The 18980-nt window shown below is 53.3% G+C and overlaps 1 protein-coding gene across 2 annotated transcripts; it reads left to right on the top strand.

Moving 5' to 3' along the window:
- The first annotated feature begins 18 nt into the window (after positions 1-18).
- On the top strand, positions 19-18118 carry MTCH1 (mitochondrial carrier 1). 2 transcript variants are annotated; one of them, XM_007197939.2, is made up of 12 exons: positions 19-365; positions 4501-4585; positions 7740-7846; positions 8255-8332; positions 8700-8757; positions 9084-9135; positions 10648-10707; positions 13235-13328; positions 15241-15288; positions 15459-15526; positions 15805-15880; positions 17294-18118. In XM_007197939.2, exons 1-12 carry the CDS (start codon positions 45-47, stop codon positions 17363-17365), a joined length of 1119 nt encoding a protein of 372 aa, XP_007198001.1. In that variant the 5' UTR covers positions 19-44; the 3' UTR covers positions 17366-18118. The 2 variants fall into 2 exon arrangements, with proteins under 2 accessions (XP_007198001.1, XP_007198000.1); XM_007197938.2 differs by having other exon boundaries at positions 13235-13379.
- The last annotated feature ends 862 nt before the right edge of the window (positions 18119-18980 follow it).

Raw genomic sequence — 18980 nt, 5'->3', positions numbered from 1 at the left:
CCGTCCCGTCACGTGACGGGGGAGTGACCTCGCCGCCCCTTGCCATGGGGGCTTCCGACCCGGAAGTGGCGCCCTGGGCTCGCGGCGGTGCCGCGGGGATGGCGGGAGCCGGAGCAGGAGCTGGAGCTCGCGGCGGAGCGGCGGCGGGGGTCGAGGCCCGGGCTCGCGATCCGCCGCCTGCACACCGCGCACATCCGCGCCACCCTCGGCCTGCGGCGCAACCCTCGGCCCGCAGGATGGACGGCGCATCAGGGGGCCTGGGCTCCGGGGACAACGCCCCGACCACCGAGGCTCTTTTCGTGGCGCTGGGCGCCGGAGTGACGGCGCTCAGTCACCCCCTGCTCTACGTGAAGCTGCTCATCCAGGTGTGGGGCCAGGGGCGCCATAGGGAGGTGGGGGCTGATAAGAAGGTGACAGGCCAGGATCTGGAGGAGGATGGGGGTGGGGGAGTCGATGGCGACGGATTTGAGGAGAGGGGCGGGGACGGCGGGTTGGTGCGCAGAAGGAGCGGGAGAGGAGGAAAACGGTGAGGGATTTGGGGATGCAGGAGAAGGGGGCAAAGGGGTCAGCGACAGATTTGGGAGAGGGTGGAAGGAACGAGGGATTTGGGGGTGCAGGGGAGGGGGCGATGGAACGGAGAGATAGGTTTGGGAGAAGAAAGAATGGAGGCGATGGACTTGGACTAGGAGGGAAGTGGCAGCATTTTGGGGTGAAAGAAGAAACAACAGAATTGGGGGAGGGGTGGGAAGTTTTGGCGATTGGGTGGGGAGGAGGTTTGGGGGCCAAGGCAGAATATTCAGAAGATGAGCACATATTTAGGGTGAAGGGGAGCAAGAGCTCTGGATTTGATAGAGTTGGATTTAAAGCGGTTTGGGGTGGGGGGGGGAACAAAGGACTGGGGGTCATGGCCAAAAATTTAGGAAAGAAAAAGGGGCATCAGACTCCGGAGAGGAGGGGACGGGGGCACTGGATTTAACGGTGATGGAATTTGGTGGGAGAGGCGGAGGCGAATCGGGTTACAGGAGATGGGGGCTCTGGATTTGATGGCGACGACAGATTTGATGGGAGGAGGGGACAGGATGACGTGCTTTGGGGGAGGGGAACAGATAGGGCGACGCAGTGGGGGAGGGGTAGTGGCGATTTGTCTGGAAAGGGGAGCCAGGAGGCTTTTAGGGGGAAAGGGATGACGCATTTGGAGGAGAACATTGAATTCTCGGTTGGGGCTGGGAGCTGTATGGGGGGATGGGCTGAGGGGGATGGGCGTAGTGGAATTGGGCAGAAGGGCCAGTTGGAACACAGGGTGGCAGGATGTGTAGGGGCTGGCAGAAAATGAGGCCAAGGTAGGATGTCTCTGGAATCGAGGCATGCAGGGGCACTTGGCATATTTGGTGGGACCAGCAGTGCCTTACAGATGAATTGGACTGCTTGAGAAAGGGAGAGATGGAGCTGGAAGGGGGCGCCCGAGCTGAGGTGGAGGGAGTGCATTTGGCAGAATTAGGTGGGCATGACTGAGATGAACACAATGTAGATGTGGATAGTTTGGGCTTTGACTAATATCTGAAGATTTAGCCTAGAATTTTCAGTTAAGGGGGGGGAGGGTTTGAGATGGAGACCTAACCAAAACTTGAGATTTGATTTGAGTTGAGACAAATGGGTATCAGATTTACTGTCCTGATAATGGACTGAGAATGGGAGATACAGTTGGAATGAGAGGGACTTGAGAATAGGAGTAATTGAAATCTGGGATCTGAGGAATGGAGGCAGTGGATTTTGGAGTGTGACAAGGACTGTGACAAAGAATGAGGAGATTCCTTCAGGGACATCACGGTGCCTGACTAGAATCTAATCGTGACTGAGATTTGGAAATGGCTGACGGGGGAAGGTCGAGACTGGCGTTTGGTTGTGATTTGGGAGTGAGGGCTGCATTACTTACAAAAATTCAGGTTGTATTTGCAGCAATAGAGATTCCAGCTTTGGGAGAGAAACTGAGGCTTTGGAACTGGTGGTACCTGAGATGAGAAGCAAGGATGATGGAGTGAGATTGGGTGAGGGCTGGGACTTCAGGGTGGCTGATGGGAGTGTCTGTGGAATGGAGGATGTTGGAGTACAAGGAGTGGGGGGAGTGCTCCGTGTGAAGGAGCCTGGAAGTGGCTCCCTCCTTTGGACCTTGGTAGGTTTGGTTTACAGGAGAAGGAAATTGAAATAAGGGTCACTTGGAAAGGCAGTTGAGGAATGAGAGAGAATGGGGAATGAGGGAGGATAGGGAATTGGGGAATGAGGAAGTCCAGAGGGTGAGAAGAACTGTATGGGGGGTGGATAAGGATGGGTGAGCCCAGTTGGGGTGACTGAGGTGGTCTACCTGATGTGAACGCAGCTTGTGCTGAGTGTAACATATTTGAGGGTGAAGTCTTTTTTTAAAAAATTAATTTATTTATTTTTGGCTGTGTTGGGTCTTCATCGCTGCACGCGGGCTTTCTCTAGTTGCGGTGAGCAGGGGCTACTCTTCGTTGCGGTGCGCGGGCTCAGTAGTTGTGGCACGCAGGCTGTAGAGCGCACGCTCAGTAGTTGTGGCACATGGGCTTGGTTGCTCCACAGCATGTGGGATCTTCCTGGACCAGGGATTGAACCCATGTCCCCTGCATTGGCAGGCAGATTCTTAACCACTGTGCCACCAGGAAGTCCTTGAGGGTGAAATCTTAATGGGTATAGCTTGGGAATCAGAGATAACATCTTGCAAAAAGGAAGATCCCAGTTTGGGGTTGGATGGCAGGACTGGATTGGCAGATCTGGGGGTTGTCCCGATTAAGTGAGTAAGAATGCAGATCAGGGCTCATGGGTGTTAGAGATCTGAGGGACTGGCTCTGCCGGTATATGGTATAGAACCACAGCTTTGGCTGTGGTTAGGACTGGGTTAAGAGATTTGGGGATGAAATTGGGTGAGTAGACTTGGGAACAAATAATTAGAACTTGAGAGTGAAGGGAATAGGAGTGAGATAGGGTCAGCGTGCCTTTGATAACACAGGTGGAAGTTAAGAAAATAGACTCAACAGATTTGGGAGCCATGGGGATACAGGATGAAGGGAACAAGCAGGTTTAAGGGTGAAATTGGAATCGATGGGCCTCCCCAGTTGTTGTGACTGGAGTGGATAAGGCAGCAAAAGAACATTGGCTCAGACTTGGAGTTGAGGGTGTAAATGGAATGCTGCGTGTATGAGAGAACAAAATCAAAGCAAAACTAACCTCAGAACCTTCGAGCTTTTAACCCAGAAGGGGAAAGCTCTGGAAGGGGAGGGCTAACAGCTTGGTCACCTGGCCATCCCTTTCCTTCGACTCCCCTGGGCTAGATGTTTTTCTTTTAAGAAGTTCTCCATCGTGGAGGGAGTTTCTTAATTTATGATCAGTAATCTGTCATGTAGCTCAGAATCCCATCCATAACGGACAGCCTGAACTTCAAAACACTTGACTAAGGTGAGGAAGAAAGGAAATTGAGCCCCGAAAACGCTGGAAGCATACCTAGTTCTATTTAAGGCAGAGCTTCCCAACCCTGCTGTTTCTACCCTCTTCCACATCCAAGAGGAGCTCCTCTGGTCCATGGATTTGTCTGGCCTGCTCTGAGGGACAGGGCTACGGCTCTGGTCCCCTGCCAGGGAAGGGCCTTCTCACACCCCACTAAGGCGCTGGTCTCCTAAACACCTTGCCCCTTGTGTGGCAGCAGAGAATCTTCTCATTAATCAGCAGCATAACAAATGGCCTCACCCCTCAGGAGAAGCCTCTCCTCCTCACAGAGGTTTGGGTGGCTTGGTTCTTCACCCACCCATGAGTTTAACACATACCTTAATTATAACCAGCATCTATACAGCAAGAATTATGATAACCCTGCAGAAATGACAGGGTCATTCTGTCACAGGGATATGGGGTGATCAAGATTAGATCACAGCTGAGGAATTGTTTGAGGAGCAGCTGGGATTTGAGGTGGCTGGGAGTGAGAGGGACAGATTTGTCGACATCTGCAGTGGGTACAGTAAGAAATTTGAGTGTGGGGTGAATGAGCTATCTGAAGTTTGGGGCTGAGATTTGGGTGTGATGTGTTTTGGTGTTGCCACATTTGGGATTGAGACTGGACTGATGTTTTAACCTGGCGATGAGAATTAACTGAGATTTTTTTCTGAGATGAGCATGGGGTTTGAAGTACATAAACATGGGGGGTTTCTGCACTGGAAATATCTGGAATTGGAAGGTAAGAATGTTGAGGGATGGGGTGACTTGGATTGTGGTAAGGGTGGTATCTGGGACTGGACATTTCTGTGCGTTGGGAGATTACACGATGTTGACAGTTATAGACACTGATGAAATTTTGAGTATGTTTTGATGGGGAAAACATCAACAGAAATAGCATTAGACTTTGTGGGAGAAGAGATAGAGGCCTGGGAAAGGTGAGAAGTAGTGAGACTGAATCAACAGTAGAGTCTGACTTTCCCTTTGTATTTGTTGATTCTGAAGGTAGGTCATGAGCCGATGCCCCCCACCATTGGGACCAATGTGCTGGGGAGGAAGGTCCTCTACCTGCCGAGCTTCTTCACCTACGGTGAGTGTGCTTCCCAGGCAGGAAAGCCCACACCGAGAGAGACAAAAAAGAAGCGTCAAACACGGAACAGGCCCAGGTGGCCCTGGGGAGCACGCCAGGCAGCATGGGGCACCCAGAGTCAGAGCTGGCATGGAAGAGGGGTCAGAGGCAGCAGGGTGTCAGGATGGGAGCAGGTGACCAACACAGCTTTCGTCCGGCTCCTCTGTGTGAGCTGCCAGCTGTCAGCCCAGGCAGCAGGATAGGCAGACAGGTGCCTGAGAGAGGGCAGTCCAGGACAATGGTCCCTGTCATCCCGGCCACCCCAGGCTGTGCCTGGAAGTGGGGGTAGGGGGTGGTTTTCCTTTTTTTTTTTTTGGCCTTCTGAGCAGTCTGGCTGCCCTTTTAGCAGTTCTTTTGCTTTCCTGCTCCTCCAGCAGGAGGCCCACTGGGGCCTCCTGGGTTCTTTTCTTTTGTCCTGTTCCCCTGCATTCCTCAGGCAGTGGTGCCTACTCACTCAGGCATCTCCATCCCCTGGGTGTAGAACAGTACATGGTGGGTCTCGGCTTCACCCCTGGTGTGCCCTCGTCAGCTGCTTGAGCTCAGGAAGGCTGCTAACTGCTCTGGCCCCATACTCCTTATCAGCTTCTTCATGCCCAGGCCCTCCATACAAGCACCCGCCCCCTCCGCCCCCTGCAACCTTGCCTGCCAGAGGGTCTCTCCATCAGGAAGCCCACCACGGTGGAGCTTCCCTGATGCCAGCAAAGCCTACCGGCTGCCTGTGCTGCTCATCCCCTGACCCCCAGCTGGCCAAGGCCGATTCAAACCCACCATCCCTGTCCCTCTCCCAGTCCCCACACTTCCCAGACTTCTTTTTTTTTTTAATTTTTTTATTTTTTTGGTCACACCACACAGCTTGCAGAATCTCAGTTCCCTGACCAGGGATTGAACCCGGGTCACGCCAGTGAAAGCCTGGAATCCTAACCACTGGCCACGAGGGAACTCCCCAGACTTCTTTAAATGTGCCTTTGCTCTCTGTGTTCACAGCCAGGCCGACCCTCTCATGCTTCCTCCACCTCTGCTCATCTTATCTGTTCAGTCAGTCTAGAATGTTCTCTGAAAATCTTTCTTTCTGCCAAATAACTTGGGGCCTCGCCTCCTGTCACCTTTTTTTCACTTCACACCCTGCTGGCAGAATCTGATGTCATGTTTCTCTTCCAGTTTCGCCACCTCATTGTTGAGTACAGTATAGAGGCAGGTGGAACATGTCATTTTGCAGGGAAATCTGTTCATACTTGTTTCACTTAAAAGTTGTCAGTGGGGGAGGAGGACGTCACAGAATCAGGGAGGCACCCCCCACTGTAGTGCAATGAAGCCGGTATACAGAGCGACGCTGGATTTGCGGGAGGCCGGGGTGGCGGGCTGCCAGCCCCTACATGTGATTCCTCCATACACCACTATGCAGGCTCTAGCCATAGAGAGGTTGGAACCCAGATCATCTCTGTTCATGTCACACAGTCATTCCCGAAAGGACTCAGGGCAGAGGGGTCTTGACAATCATCTTACTGCCTCTTGCAAAGATGAGCAGAGTTCTGAGGTGCTCCCCCCGCCCCCCGCCATTTATATAAATGTTGTTTCAGTGCAGATGGTGTAAGCAGATTCCTGGTGTTGGGGAGGGGGCTCAGCTGTCTGACTATCTAACGACTGTCTGGACGGGGTCTACTGCTCCCCGTCAGCTATGAAAAGCGCCACAGCTGCCATGACATTCTTTGGTGTTCTCCCGGAAAGAACTTCCTGGAGAGTTTTCAGGGACTGCAGAGAAACCATGGAATGATGGAGCCCCTTGCCAGCCAGGGGGCCCTTTGGGCCCACAAAGGCCTCTGTAGACGTTTCTGCATACCTTTGTCTGCTCTCACTTGTTCGTAATTCAGCTCTGAGATGGGGAGAAGTAGGGGTCCTTACTCCCTTTTTTTCTGGCTAGGAAATTGGATGGAAAGAGGTTAAGTGTCCTGCTGGAGACCACACTCAGGCTTTATCCCGCCAGCTCTGCCTTCTGCTGACTGGCTCTCCCCTCCCCCAAAATAAACCTTCCTTCCGCCTGTTCACTCCGTGAAGCAGGGCATCCTGGCCACGTCGCCCAGTGTCCTCTCTCCGCCTACTCCTCTCTTTCCAGCACCACCCCAGTCTCAGGAAGCCAAACATGCAGGTACCAGGTGTTCTCGGGACCAGGGGAAGCCCATACAGCTGCCACATGGAATTGCTGTTGGCAGACATGTGGCAGAGGAGAGAACGGCACCCTCCCTTGCTGGTTCCCGCCACTGTGCGGTGCTGGAGAGCTAAAGTCTTGGCTCGAGGGGAGCACATTGTCTGAGGGAATGTTCTGCCAGCTTCCAGGTATGCAGGTTTATAAAAATACGTCTCCTTTTTGAACATCATTTAAAAGTTGATATTGAATAAAACAGCAAAACATTTAAGAAAGTATCCTTTTAGAGACCCAAACAAAAAAACACTGACTCAAACAGGGTCAGGGTCCAGCTTCCCTGACCACTTAAGTTTTTTTCTATAGAATAGTTCATTGGTGCCTCTGTTTTAGTTACTTCTCCACTGGCTTTCCCCCCTGTAATTAATAAATGCCAGTAGGTGCCCGGTGGGATCCTGGATGCAGCACAGTGACGAGGTGGGAATGGCTCTCTCCGTGGCATGCTCAAAGGACACTCTTGAGCCTTTCCCCTGGGAGCCCTTCCTTTTCCTTTTTCCCTGCCTTAGGTTGCAAACTTCATCACCGCTTGCGGTTGCCGTTTTCCATTTTTTCTTTTCCCAGAAAAAAACATTTTTTATAAGCAACAGAATTGGTTCCTAGGTTGCAGCACTTAAGTTGCTGAGTTGAAAAACTGTAGCTAAGTTTGCCAAGTAGATTTTCCAAACTACAAAAAGAAAAACATATGAACTTGTTCACCAGAAAAATATGTTTTGAAGGTTTTACAAAAAGAAATGGGCTAGAGAAGATGTTTGGGGGTTGGGCCCGATTGCTTCCGGGGTCCTGGACGGTGCTCCCTTCTGTGACTGAAGTCAGCAGGTACTGAAGAAGGAGAAGCTGCGTCTGGTCTGGGTGTGAATGTGACCCAGGAGTGTGTGCGTCTGGGCTGGACGTGACGCTGCCACCTCTGCTTTCTTGTAGCCAAGTACATTGTGCAAGTGGATGGGAAGATAGGGCTGTTCCGAGGCCTGAGCCCCCGGCTGATGTCCAATGCCCTCTCCACCGTGACCCGGGGCAGCATGAAGAAGGTGAGCCCGGGGCGAAGCCAGGACCGGTTGCCCGAGGTTCCCCTGAGCCCCCTGCCACCCGTGGAGGCAGCCATGTGCACTGGTCCTGCTTCTCGGTTCCCAGACTGGTCAGGGCTCCACCCCAGCACCAAAGGCAGACTCCAAGCCCTGGTGGTCCAACGCCAAGTCTCCTCAATTGGAAAGGTCCCTGCCTCACCATCTGTCTGCTTTCTTACAAATGTGACACTAGGCGGGGACTTTCTCCCCCCTAGCTCCAGCCCCAGGGGGTTACCCGAGGCGGGCCCAGCTAATGGACATGACCAAGAAAATAGTAGGAGCTGTTTCCTGCCCTCTCCATCCCTTCAAAGTTACATCGAAGAGGCGCACCTGTATTTTGCTTTTGATCCACCTTTGTTCTTTGCATCTCAGGTTTTCCCTCCAGATGAGATTGAGCAGGTTGCCAACAAAGATGACATGAAGACTTCTCTGAAGAAAGTGGTGAAGGAGGTGGGTACCTGGAATTAGAGAGGGGAGCCTGATTATCTCTCACTGCCCAGTTGGGCAGGTCATTGAAGAGTCACAGTTGGGGCCTGCTGTGTGCACAGTGGGGTGGCATGTGGAAGGAGCCCCAGCAGGGCCACTGCAGGGAATCACAGAAAGCCTCTCAGCCGCCACGGGACCTGGCCTGGGAACTGGCAGCAGTCCTGGGTAGAGGGAATTTTGCATGGGTGACAAGGGGGGCCATCTGAGGTAGACCGACCCCACATGGGTGCTGCAGGATCCCAGTTTTTCCCCTGTAAATGCTTATAGCTCCCCGTGAGCACCAGTTCCAGAGACAGGCCAGACCAAGTCCCCGCCCTCTGCTCTCTTGCAGACCTCCTATGAGATGATGATGCAGTGCGTGTCCCGCATGCTGGCCCACCCCCTGCATGGTGAGCCGCCCCATTGGAGACTGCATCTCAGCCGTGGGGTGACCCCTCATGGGCTGTAGACGGGCAGCAGTAGAATTACTGGGAAGTAGTATCACTGGAATTGGCCGGGAGTTCAGTCCAGAGGGAGCTGGGGCTCTTCCCAGGCAGAAGAAATGGGATGCCATGGTCATGGGGTGTGATGGGGAATCCCAGGGGCCCTCCTCCCCTCCCGCGCTCTGACACGGGCCGTGTTGTGCAATGGCCACTGTGCTGGGCACCCCACCCACAGCTGAGGAGTCTTGGGCTTTGGCCACCATGTCACCTGTGTGTGTTTTCTCTTTCCTCAGTCATCTCAATGCGCTGCATGGTCCAGTTTGTGGGACGGGAGGCCAAGTACAGGTGGGTAATTCTTCTCAGGGTTGGCAGGAGTGGCCCTGTCACTATTCAGAGTCTGCCAGGACAGGCCGTACTGGGGTCAGCTGCTGCCCCGTTTCTGCCCTATTTCTTATGTGCCAGCTTCAGAGGAATGGGGTAGTGGCTTCCATAGTCTGGGTCCAGGGGTATTTTCTCCCTCTCTTGTCTGGGGCACCCCTGGATGAGCCTAGATGCCCTACAGAGGGGTGAGTGGGATTGGAGTCCAGTTGGATTAGGAGTCCTGGCGGGGTTCCCTCCTAGACCCCCTAGGTTATGCCCTAGCCCTTTTTCCAGCTGTCACAGAAGCCAGCTTAGAGTTCGTTTCATCCTCTCCTAAGCGGCCGTCCACCCCATGGCCTTGGGGCTTGGCCCTTCCATTGTTTACCAAATATTTACCCAGCACCTGCCATGCCTGGCACTGAGCTGGGTCTGTAGGGGCATAGGTGTGTTGACACAGTCCTTCCCTGTGGCACCTGTGCCCTCCCTGCCCCTCTGAGGCTCAGTGCAGGACAAGAGGTGGGTCCTGGAGGCTTGTGGCAGGAGTACGTGCATCTGTTATCCTTCCTCGCTCAGATTCTCATTTCCTGGGTTCAGTTGTTTGCTGCTGCTGTCCTTGGGGCCACCGCCCCAGGAAGCTTGGCTGCCATGGTGCCTCATTTTGAGTTCACTAATGGGAAATTGGCCCATTCCCCCAGTGGGCTTAGAACCCAGTGGGCTGAGCCACTGTCCTGAGAAGAAGGGTAGTGGGGCCTGGCAGGTCTCTGGCTCCCACCGTCTTTCTCCTAGGCCACCCTGGCCCTCTCGGCTTTGCAGAGCCTCTATGCAGAACAGGTCACTTGGCATTGTCACAGGTCACAGAGGTTGCACTTGAGCCTCCTTTGCATTTCACACCTAAGGCATCCCAGCCTGTCTCGTGATCTCTAACAGGCTGCAGTGGGCAGGGTGCGCATCCCCGAGTTCCCTGCTGCGGAGGGCCAGATGCCTTTTCCTAAGCTGCGTCTGTGCTGTCTGATTGCAGGGCCTTCTGCTGCAGGGCCCTGTATTCCTTCTCTGCCCTCTGGGAAGGTGCTTCTCTCCACTCGGCACCTCTCCTCCTCTCTCTGTGGGACATGCAGGCTTCTTTGCCAGAAGGTTGTTCAGCCAGAAGTAAGCACTAGGGCCAGGCAGGAGAAGGTCCCGTCGCCTCTGCAGCAGCCCAGGCTAGAAGGTTCATTCCTACATTCCAGATCCATAGAAAAAAGCAGTAGAGAACTGGAGTTCTGCCCTTGTGGGTGGTTGGGTTTCCCCAGTCTCCATAAACTGCGTAGACGCCCTCTCACTCCCAAACAAGAGCTGTAATCATCTCCACTTGGGTTCTGCCTGGTGACAGAGAATGCCCCCTCCCCATCCCAGCCAGGACTGGATGGCTCTGAGCAAGGGTGGCAGGCTCTGCTCCACACCAGGGCACGGGCTTCTCCAAGGTGCCCGGGTGACGTTGTATCCCTGTGTTCTCCACAGCGGCGTGTTGAGCTCCATTGGGAAGATTTTCAAAGAAGAGGGGCTGCTGGGATTCTTTGTGTACGTGAGTTTATACACCCCATAACTGGCCACGGAGCATGGCTCTACTAACAGGCGCATTCTCAACCCTCAGGCCACAGCTATTGGCCTCAGACTAACCACAGGGCTCTGTCCCTGCCTGAGCAGCTGCACCTTGGCCCGTAGAGCTCCATGGCCTATGCGAGCTACGGATCATCGGGAACAAAGCTGCCCAGCCCCGTCCACATCGCGGCTTACACAGAAATGGTACTGTTTGTCCAGCACGCTGGGGGTGAGGGTGGCCAAAACCACACCCCCGACCCCACTGTCCCCGTCCATGTGCTCCAGGGCTGGGGGTGCGCACGAAGCTGGTCTTCAGGTCTTCCATCGTCCTTGGTTACACTGCTGAAAAGTCACTGAAAATCTGTGACTTGGGCTGAAGGTCAAGCCCTGGCAGCTCACAGGCTGACTCCAGCTGATGGATCCTGTTTGACATAGCACTTCTGAGAAATTAGTTCTTCATATTCAACATTTAGGATGTTTCACATAACAATCCCTATTTCTGGCTTCTCTTAAAAAGTCAAGACCTGGCCGTGCTGGGCCTGTGTTTCTGCAGAGCAGATGTCTTCAGGGCACACAATCTCCTGAGGGCCCCGGACCCCCTGCCCTCCTTGGTGTCTCACACCCATCTTACTCCACCTGTAAAGAAAGCTCACACCGAAAAGACTGTAAACTACAAACAGAACCCAAAATCCAGGCCTGACAAATATTTTTTGTTTTGCTTTTTTAAGGTCTAGGCAGAGACATACATGCTGTTAAGTGCACAGTACACTAGACATGGGGCTCTCTGTTAACTCATCTCGTGGTTTCATCATCAGCCAGGTGTTCTATGTGTAGGCGTGTGTGTGTGTGTACATGTATGTGGTTCTCACTAGGAGGTGATTTTGCCCCAGGGGACATCTGTAATGTCTGGAGACATCATTTGATGGTCACAGCTGGGATCTAGTGGGTGGAGACCAGGGATGCTGCTAACATCCTTCAGTGCAGAGGTCAGCCCCCACGACAAAGAATCATCCAGCCCTAAAGGTCAACAGTGTCAAGGTTGATAAACCTTGATTTATATACGCACATATTCATATGTATATTCATATCTCTGTATATGTACACGTATGTATGGGTGTGCATATATATGTGTGTGAATAAATATTTGCTTGTGTGACTGGTGCTTCAGACCCTAAAACACTACATATCACCACCTCTGGTGTTTTTCACACTCACTGTATACATTCTTTTCTGGTGTGTGAGTAGGATTCCCACACAACAGATATCTTACCCATTGGGTTCTTTTTTTTCTTCATGTGTTTGTAGAACAAGTGATGTACGTACTCAGAAAGCACTGAGTGCACCTGTGAAAAGTCAGTCTGAGCACAGGTGGAAGCCACAGGATGGGAAATTGCATTCATGAAGGTTCACTTTATTCACATCTCTCATATCATAGATGTATTACAGGTATTTTGAAGTTTCAAATATTTTGAAATAAGATTTTTGAAAATTCAAAAATCATAATTCTGTGTCCTCTCTCCAAGAGACAGCCGTTCTCCTGGAGATCTTTCCATGTCCTGTATCTAAACAAGCAAATAAACACATTAAAAAAAAAAACGCACAAGGGCTTCCCTGGTGGCGCAGTGGTTAAGAATCCGCCTGCCAATGCAGGGGACACAGGTTCGAGCCCTGCTCCGGGAAGATCCCACATGCCGCAGAGCAACTAAGCCTGTGCACCACAACTACTGAAGCCCACGTGCCTAGAGCCTGCACTCCGCAACAAGAGAAGCCACCGCAACGAGAAGCCCACGCACTGCAACGAAGAGTAGCCCCCGCTTGCCGCAACTAGAGAAAAGCTCGCACAAAGCAACAAAGACCCAACGCAGCCAAAAAGAAAAAAAAACCCCCAAAACCCACAAGTATCACACAGGACCCACTGGTCTCGATCTGGCTTTTCCCCTCAGCACTGTATCTTAGGGAAACTTCACATTAGTGTGTAGAGATGCGCATTCTAAAGGACATCACTTTAAAAGTCAGCCCTCCTTGTAAAAGCTCGTATGGAATGTTTGTAGTGGAACATTCCAGGGGTGAATACAGGTGCAGTGAGCGAAGTGTTTTGTGAGAGTGGATTGGGTAAAAAGGCCAGGAGAAGACTGCTAACGTGTAGGTACTCTTTCATAATCTGCATTGGAAAATCCCGGATTTTGCAACATTCATGTCTTAAGGCCCAACTTCTGTGGTTTGAACACCGCTTGTGAGTGTTCAAAGCTTAAGCTTAACTTGTGCTGTCAGATGTAGCATGTAACACACATAACACCCCCCACTCCCCGTGGAGAAAGGAACACTGCTTTCCTGCTGTGGATAGCTGCTGGCCCATGTGGCCCCTGCGGGCTTCCTTCCCGAGGTGGTGCTGGCGGACGTGCTGAAGTTGTGAGCTTGGAACATCATTGCCTGCTTCCTGGGTGTGGAGCTCCCAGGAATTGTTCTCTTCCCTCCCCTGCTCACCTTTGCTCACCTTGTTTTTTAGCGGCTTAATCCCTCACCTCCTGGGAGATGTGGTTTTCTTGTGGGGCTGTAACCTGCTGGCCCACTTCATCAATGCCTACCTGGTGGATGACAGCGTGAGTGACACCCCAGGGGGGCTGGGGAACGACCAGAATCCAGGTTCCCAGGTTGGTTGGAACAAGGACTTGTCCATCTTTCCATGTACGGCTGATGCCCAGGGTCTGGGGCAGACTTGAGGACTCTGGGATTCTGAGTACTGGCCCCTAGGGCTGGAGAGGGCCTCCGGGGAGGGGTCTGAGGAGAAGACTCTGGTTGTCCCTGGGTCAGCTTTGCCTCCGAGGAGAACGGCCTCGAGAGAGGAGGTCACTAACAAGATGTAGAGGGGTTTATGGAATGCCCGTCCCTGGGCAGCTTTAGGTCACACAGACCCTAGCTTATCCACGGCTAGTTTGAGGCAGTGACCCAAACCAAACTAGGGATCCCTGGTAAATCAGGAGGTAGACCAGCTAATAATAACCCTTGAACTTCCGCTTGGTGTTTTAGGCTTTTTTGAGCCCTTTAGTGAACATTATGACATTTGATCCTGGCAGGACCTCAGTTGTGAAAGGAGCAGAGCAGGTATAACATCCTGTTTTACAGACAGATGAGACCCAGAGATTGAAGGGCTCTCCTGGGGCCCTTGCCTGCGAATTGACAGGGCTGGGACTAGGTCTTTCCCTGGGCCAGGCTGAGGGTGCTTCAGTCAGCTAGGAAGTGTACCATGCGGGTGCACCCGACTCTTGTTAGCAGTGCTCTACACAGCCTGGTATGCACAGACCTCGGCAGATTGGGTCAGGCACGGGGAGGCCTTGGTCCTTCTGAAAGGCACTTGTTGAGGAAAGGTTTCTGGGGATCTGATAGGTCAGCTGGTTCTGCCTGACCCAAGATAAGAGTTGGGGAGCAGTGATAGGCAGGGGTTCCTGGGAGCCAGACATTCTAACAGTGGGAATCAGCCACCCTCGGAGGCTGGGTGAGGGACTGGGGACCTGTCTGCCAGAATCACCTTGTTGGGGTGGGCGGGGTTCATAGTCTCCGTGTGTCTGTGTCTGGGCCCCAGAATGGCAGTTCCGGGGTGGGGGTGGTCTGGGACACAGTCTGGTGAGGGGTGCCTCTGAGAGCTCGCAGCTGGGGCAGAGGGAAACTGGCCATTTGAATTGGGTAGGTGAGTCTTATTGGCCTTTTAATGTGAGCAGATTCCAGTTGCTCCATAGAGAGCAGCTCCCACCTGCAATTACAGCAGCACAACAATGCCCCTTTCTCAGGGGCGTTATGGGTTGGTCAACTGCTGCCATCACATACAGAACAAGCCTGGGACAGCTGGGGTGCCTTGAGGGGGAGGGGTGTCCCACAGCTGATTGGTTCCTCCAGTCCAAGTGGGCAGGTGTTTGACCAGGGGCTGCTGCACTTACCTCACTGAGAACAGCAGTCGACACTTCACTGAAAGTATTTTTCACGTGCTTTTCTGTGTGTGGCTTAAAGGCTCTAAGGTGAGGCTGCCACTCAGGCAGAGTGCTGAGCAAATCTCCGCCCAGGGTTGCAGGGCATCCATCCGGTGGGATGGCCATGTCACAGGAAGCTGAGGGATAGGTAGTCACCCTTTGTAGTTCAGGGCTGTTTCATGGGCAAAGTTGAATTCAGGAGTTGGGGCCTGAAGGGGGCAAGAGTTTGGTGAGGTAGGGTGGCAGTAAGCCCGGGGTTGCCCTTCACCTTTTGCTACAGGACCCAGGATTCTGTGTGCAGTTCAGATGGGTGCCTGACTTTCCATTCAGTAAGCACTTACTGTGCGCTGAGCCCTGGGCAGGCACTGATCAAGTCTGCGGGTGCAGTGGGCGTGTGAGGAGCCGAGTGCAGAGGGGGTGTGAGGCCAGTGCGGAGGGCGAAGTGAAGGGGGTGCAGACCAGGCAGCGCCGACGGGGCCGGGGCCTGCATGTTTGAAGTCTGCATCTCGAGGTACCTGGGGCAAACCAGTCTCCCTTTTTGTCTTTTCAGTTCAGCCAGGCCCTGGCCATCCGGAGCTACACTAAATTTGTGATGGGGGTAAGTCTGGCCAGCTGCTCTTCCCACTGAGCTGGGGGCCTGGGCGGGGCTTCGGAGGCCAGCTCTGGAGATGGCTGGAAGCAGGCCTCGGTCTAGGGTGTGCCTGCTCCTGGAGCCTGGGCCAGGGGCTGGTGTTAGGTGGGCTCACTGACCCTCAGGTCTCCCTGCAGATTGCAGTGAGCATGCTGACCTACCCCTTCCTGCTGGTCGGTGATCTCATGGCCGTGAACAACTGCGGGTAGGTGTGTGCCCCTCCGCAGGCACCCTGCCAAGGCTGTTGGGGGGACCTGGCTGAGCCCGTCCAGTGCCCTGCCCCCTCCCACCTGCTCTATGTGTGGGCTCGGCCCACCAGGCCCCCTGGCTTCCTCTGGGATTCATCGCACCCCTTTGGGAGGAATCTGTAGTTTGGTATGGGGGTGGTGGCAGCCCCAGGCCATTCCTTCATGAGGGCTCCTTTTCCTTAGCTGATCTGTCTCCCGCTGTTCTCTGGATCTAACATGCTCTCCTTCCCCGCAGGCTGCAGGCCGGGCTACCCCCTTATTCCCCAGTGTTCAAATCCTGGATCCACTGTTGGAAGTACCTGAGTGTGCAGGTAAGCCTGCTCTCCAGGGAGGTTTTTCTCACTTATCCACCACATCAGTCGGATGGAAAGGTTTTGTGGACTCTTCATTACATGGAAAGTTAAGGGGTTGTCATGGAATCCGATGTTGTAAGGAGGATAAAGAGAATGTAGACTTTTGGTTTGAGGCATTTAAATTAAATGTTCACTTTATTTTATTGGATTGGCCAAAAAGTTCATTCGGTTTTTTTCTGTAACCTGTAGAAGGGGTTTGAGGTGGTCAGGTCTGAATTTGCTTAAGAATTAGACATCAGACAAGGTCTTCTTTTCTTCAACTCTCAAATACTCTTAGAACAAGTATGAGGAAGCCCACAGGGTAGGTGGTGAAGCCCAAGAACTTCTTATACCTCAAGTAACCTGGGATGGAAACACACCTGGCATGTTGGAGGCCGGCCCCTCCCTCCACCCGTGCAGGATGCCCCAGGTGCCCAGGAGAGCCTGAGGGGGAAGCTGGGCCATGTGGTGAGCTTGGCGAGGGTGCCAGTCTTGAAGTCTTTGTGTTCTATGCCCAAGCACCCTCCTGCTGGCTGGAGCTCTGGGTCAAGGAACCAGGTGGCTGGCCCAGGACAGATCCCTGCCTTTTCCTGGCCTTGGTTGGCTTCAGAGTAAAATGGGGCAGTGGCTTGGGCAGGAGGAGCTAGCACACTGACTGGCCTCAAGGTTGAGAAAAGGACTGATAGGAGGAAAGCAGGGAGGCCAGAGACAGATGCAGGCCTTCCAGCGAATCCAGTTGGTCCTACATCCATCACGACCTCTAGTATTGGAGGAGCCCCAGTCCACTTGGGCTCTGAAGCCAGAGGGCAGTGGGTCTCCATTGGGGGTTTCCTACTCAGTAGCCCGGTCAATACTGGACACCCGGGACTTCCCTGGTGGCGCAGTGGTTGAGAATCCGCCTGCCAATGCAGGGGACACGGGTTCGAGCCCTGGTCCAGGAAGATCCCACATGCCGCGGAGCAACTAAGCCCGCGAGCCACAGCTACTGAGCCCGTGCGCCACAACTACTGAAGCCTGCGTGCCTAGAACCCGTGCTCCGCAACAAGAGAAGCCACCGCAATGACAAGCCCGCGCACCGCAACGAAGAGTAGCCCCCGCTCTCCGCAACTAGAGAAAGCCTGCGCGGCAACGAAGACCCAACACAGCCCAAAATAAATAAATTAAAAAAAAAAAATACTGGACACCCTGTGGCATGAAATAAACTGCTCCCTTGTGCTTCAGCACAGAGCAGATTCTGACCTTGCCCTCAGGAATGCAAACCTAGGCCTTCTATCTCCGACTCTGGGGTCTCTGAGCTACTGGACCCTTCTTTGTCTTTCGCTGGCCTGGCTCTGGGGTGGGATGAGAAGCATGGCCTCCCTTTCACTGACCCTACTGCTCCTTCCAATCCAGGGCCAGCTCTTTCGAGGCTCCAGCCTGCTTTTCCGCCGAGTGTCATCAGGATCGTGCTTTGCCCTGGAGTAACCTGAATCACCTAAAAAAAAACACGCTGTCTCAGCCTGGCCACCATGGGTGAGGCCTGATCATCTCGGGGCACCTGTAAGACAACCAACCCAGCAACACCTAGATGTGCTCCAGCACAGCTGGGCTTCGGTTTCCATATATGCCATGTGTCTGTCCAGAAGTAGGGGTTGGGTGGGGGTGAGGCTGCGTCCAGTGGATTGGTCACTGTTAGACCTGGGGAAGGTGGGGTGGGGCTGGGGAATTGGGGCAGAATCCCCTTACTTTGCAGATTTCCTGAGTCTGCCTTGTGCAGGGGGCCAAAGAATGGCTTGTGGAGGCCCACGTTGGATGGGCAAAGGCTCATGAAGTCAGGTCCCAACCCCCATTCACACCCCTCGAGTCAGCCCCAGCTCTCATCCTGCAGCTCAGCTGGGAGTTTCACTCTCTTTCTTTGTAAATAAGGTGTGATCCCCTTTCACGAGGCCACCATCATGTCCAGGCCTTTGCTAGGAGGCTGTCTTCGTTTTTCTTAACACTACTTTTCTGATAAGGCAGCACCTTCTGAAAGGGAAATCATGTGACTGCTCAGAACGTGTCATTCTCGTCAAATGTTCATTGGTTTAATGGTGATGCCTTACGTGCAGGATATGGTTACCTGTGCACTTGTGAACACCCAGATGTTAGGCAGATCAGTGTCTATTCCTATCCAGTTTAAAGTTCCTAATAAGATTTGACCCTTTCTCCCTCAAATAAATGCATTGGTGGTGATTTGGAGCTTTGTGGGGAGTCTCTTATTTTTATGAGCTTAACTGTCTGCAGGGTCTTTCTCATTCCTTTGTGGTTGTGTGAGAAGGGTTGTGTGTAAAGTGACAGGACTGGGGGCAGCCTGGCCTGGGCATGAGAGGTGCCCGGGCTTGGTGTAGATCAGCTGGGCGGCAGGCCGGGGGGTGTTGAGGGAGGCAGGGCGAAGGCTCGGGTCATTGGGTGGTTTTCTGAATTAGACAAGCCGAGACTCCAGTTCACAGAGCAACAGCTAGTGCCTAGGCCTCTTCCCAGGGAGACAGGAGCTCTAAAGGTCCTCCCAGCTTCAGAAAATGTTCCACCCAAACCCCCAGCTGTCCTCTCAGACTGTTTGCAGATGACTTTGTTGGGTTTTACCAAGTCGGTTGGTGTAGCAGTCCCATGGTTACAGCAGAAGGAGTGGACACAGGCCCAGCTGAAGCACTGAGCTTGACCTTCTCTGGAAAAGGCAAAGCTCCCTTCATTTGCTTCTGCCCAACATATGCTTTTGCCTGTGAACAAGCAGAACTTACAAATGGAACATGCTGGCCCCTAGAGACCGTGGGCTTCCCAGCTGATGAGGTTTTAATACCAGTTGAGGGCCAGCTTGGTTCCCCAAACGTTTCTCTGCCCTTGCTCTAGGGGAGATGGCTTTGGAGAGCTGGGGTTTGGGACTTTGGTCATACTTCCTCACAGGTATGGGCTGGGTCATGCCCAGGGAAGGCCCTGGGATGCTTTAGCAGAACTGGTTTTCCCCATTGGCCTAGTAACAGTTGCCCCAGTTTTCCTTACGTATCCTTGTTCCCCAGGAACACAGGAGCATGCCTGTGCAGGTATCCTGTAAATGTACATTGGT

Source organism: Balaenoptera acutorostrata, chromosome 10 (assembly GCF_949987535.1).
Source record: "Balaenoptera acutorostrata chromosome 10, mBalAcu1.1, whole genome shotgun sequence".
NCBI lineage: Eukaryota > Metazoa > Chordata > Mammalia > Artiodactyla > Balaenopteridae > Balaenoptera > Balaenoptera acutorostrata.
This window is presented reverse-complemented; position numbering and strand designations above follow the sequence as displayed.